This window comes from Salvelinus sp. IW2-2015, unplaced genomic scaffold (assembly GCF_002910315.2).
Source record: "Salvelinus sp. IW2-2015 unplaced genomic scaffold, ASM291031v2 Un_scaffold12494, whole genome shotgun sequence".
Taxonomy (NCBI): domain Eukaryota; kingdom Metazoa; phylum Chordata; class Actinopteri; order Salmoniformes; family Salmonidae; genus Salvelinus; species Salvelinus sp. IW2-2015.
This window is the reverse complement of record NW_019953750.1, coordinates 1-2,190: the sequence shown is the minus strand read 5'-3', so window position 1 is coordinate 2,190 and position 2,190 is coordinate 1. Positions and strand designations below refer to the sequence as shown.

At 45.0% G+C, this 2,190-nt stretch overlaps 1 protein-coding gene and 1 non-coding gene across 2 annotated transcripts; both read right to left on the bottom strand.

The window, feature by feature from the left end:
• Positions 1-52: 52 nt before the first annotated feature.
• On the bottom strand, positions 53-2,146 carry LOC112080174 (importin subunit beta-1). Its single transcript, XM_024145934.1, has 4 exons — positions 2,005-2,146; positions 1,010-1,092; positions 557-664; positions 53-265 (listed from the first exon to the last, which is right to left on the bottom strand). Exons 1-4 carry the CDS (start codon positions 2,075-2,077, stop codon positions 68-70), a joined length of 462 nt encoding a protein of 153 aa, XP_024001702.1. The 5' UTR covers positions 2,078-2,146; the 3' UTR covers positions 53-67.
• LOC112080175 (small nucleolar RNA SNORA79) lies at positions 787-930 on the bottom strand. The gene has a single exon (XR_002896127.1). It is a non-coding gene; the product is annotated as a small nucleolar RNA SNORA79 (small nucleolar RNA).
• Positions 2,147-2,190: the final 44 nt, after the last annotated feature.

Sequence of the window (2,190 nt, the reverse complement as noted above, 5' to 3'; positions counted from 1 at the left end):
TTACTCTGTGACGACCTAAAATCCCAGCTGCCACAGCTCAGAGCAGCGAGAGGAACAGGCGTCAGGGTCAAACGAAACAAGGGGATGCCAATGTGGTACAGTGCGTGTCCATCTGTTCTACCTTGTCGACTTGTGCCTGCGACGCCTGCTGCAGCGTGTCCAGGACGATCTCCAGGTACTTCTTGAACTCTCCGCCGATGGCCAGGGCAATGTCTCCGAACACTGACAGGATCTGAGGCTTCACTGACCGGTGCACATTCTCATTCTGCAGGGGCAACACACACGCCCTTAGTCAGTACTGGTGACAAACTGCATTAGTGTCCACAAGACTTAACCTATTAAACAAAGACAGATGGAATTATAACAAAAAAATTTTGGTGTCCACAGTCAGCTTGACACGAAGGCATTTGCATGTCTCTACAAAGTAACCAATCAATAAAACGGAGGCTGTAAATCTGCAATAAGACTCAAAATGTATGGTCCTGTACATTCCAGTATTGATAACGGTAGCCTTGGCATTATCAACACAGCTGGCAGAAACTAAAGTGCAACTCACCCCCAGGTTCTCCAGCAGGAGCTGCATGATCTCGTCGCAGTAAGGCAGGATGTTGGACATCAGGGCYCGGCACAGGTCACACACCAGGCCCACCGCGGCCAGACACACCTGACAAGGGAGAGAGAGGGAAGGGTGGGTGAGTGAGTGGTGTAGCTAGCTGAACTAATCGAGTGTTGACTCTCACAGCAAGCATTACTAGAAGTAACTTAGCTACTAAATCAGTGCATTTCAACTGTGGGGTCCAGCAAAGTCCAGTGTAGACAATGGCAGCCCTGCTACCTCATGAACACTGGGTGAAATAGACCCTGCTTTACTCTGTGACGAACTAAAATCCCGGCTGCCACAGCTCAGAGCAGCGAGAGGAACAGGCGTCAGGGGGAGGACAATTTTTTATTTTTTTTTACTTTAAGAGATTAATATGAATATAAATCCTTGAAAAATCATAGCACGCACTTGATATTCTGCGTAATTCTTCAATCCAATTACCAGGAAGGGTTTAAAGGCATCCATGTATTTCTGAAAGTCAGCACCCAATACTGAGGAGGAAGCATGGAAGACATTACAGCACAACATTGAGTATGGTTACATGCACACAATAATACGATTGTGAACAGTAGGATTAATATGACATTTCAAATTTCAAATGTTAACATGCTTTGCAAGAAGAATATCCCTAATAATCCTGTACACTTGGACATATCTAAAATCAGTCTACCGGACGGCACTTTGATAAAATGTAGAAAATCTTCAATCAAAATAAGCGTTCTGCCATGGCGACAATGTTATTTTTGGGAAAACTATTTGATTTGGAGTTCGGACAAAGTTTCGACGTGAAAACTAGTTCTAAGATTCATACTTTTAGTTAGTCCAAACTCACGCATTCGAGGGAGGCTTGAGTTGCTGGTGCTAGCACAGGCACAGCTCAAACGCACAGCTGGAACACCGACTGAGCCGTTTCTATAGCCGAATCTTTCGAGAGATACCCGGGTTTTCTGAGCTGTTTTAATTGGCTTATGTTTACTTTGATCGTGACCGTACAGCGATTAAGATCAGCAGAGTAAGGTGTTTATACGACCAAAGCCATAACACCACATGTTTAGTGTGCATGTAAACGCGCTCAGTGAGGCATGTGACACTGGACATGCGACACACCATATACATACTGTAAGAAGCGTGGAAATCAGTTTAACATTGACCAAGTGGCTGGAAACAGGTCTCAGATAAATCCTATTAAACATCAGGGTTTTCAGCGTTTTGAGTACAAGATTTTTCATCACAGACCAGATACGAAGTTTTACGGCTTAGATTCACAAACATAATTCATCCCACTAAAATGGGTGGAGGGCGTGGGTAGAAAACCCTAATGTATGTGTGACTTATGTAAAAAATAAAAATAAAAACTTTAAATTAACTCATCCACTACAGTGTGACAGTTTTAAACGGCTCACCTTCCACCAAGGTTGAGACGGCCATGAGCGCATCCTCCTGTACGCCCCCGGAGCCGGCAGTGTTCTGGAACATTCTGAGCAGAGAGGCCACCACCACGTCTGAGATCTGCAACGCGTCCTGGTGCTGCACCTTCCTCAGCACATTCTATAGAGAAGTGGGGAGGGAAAGGGTTAACCTAACATAGC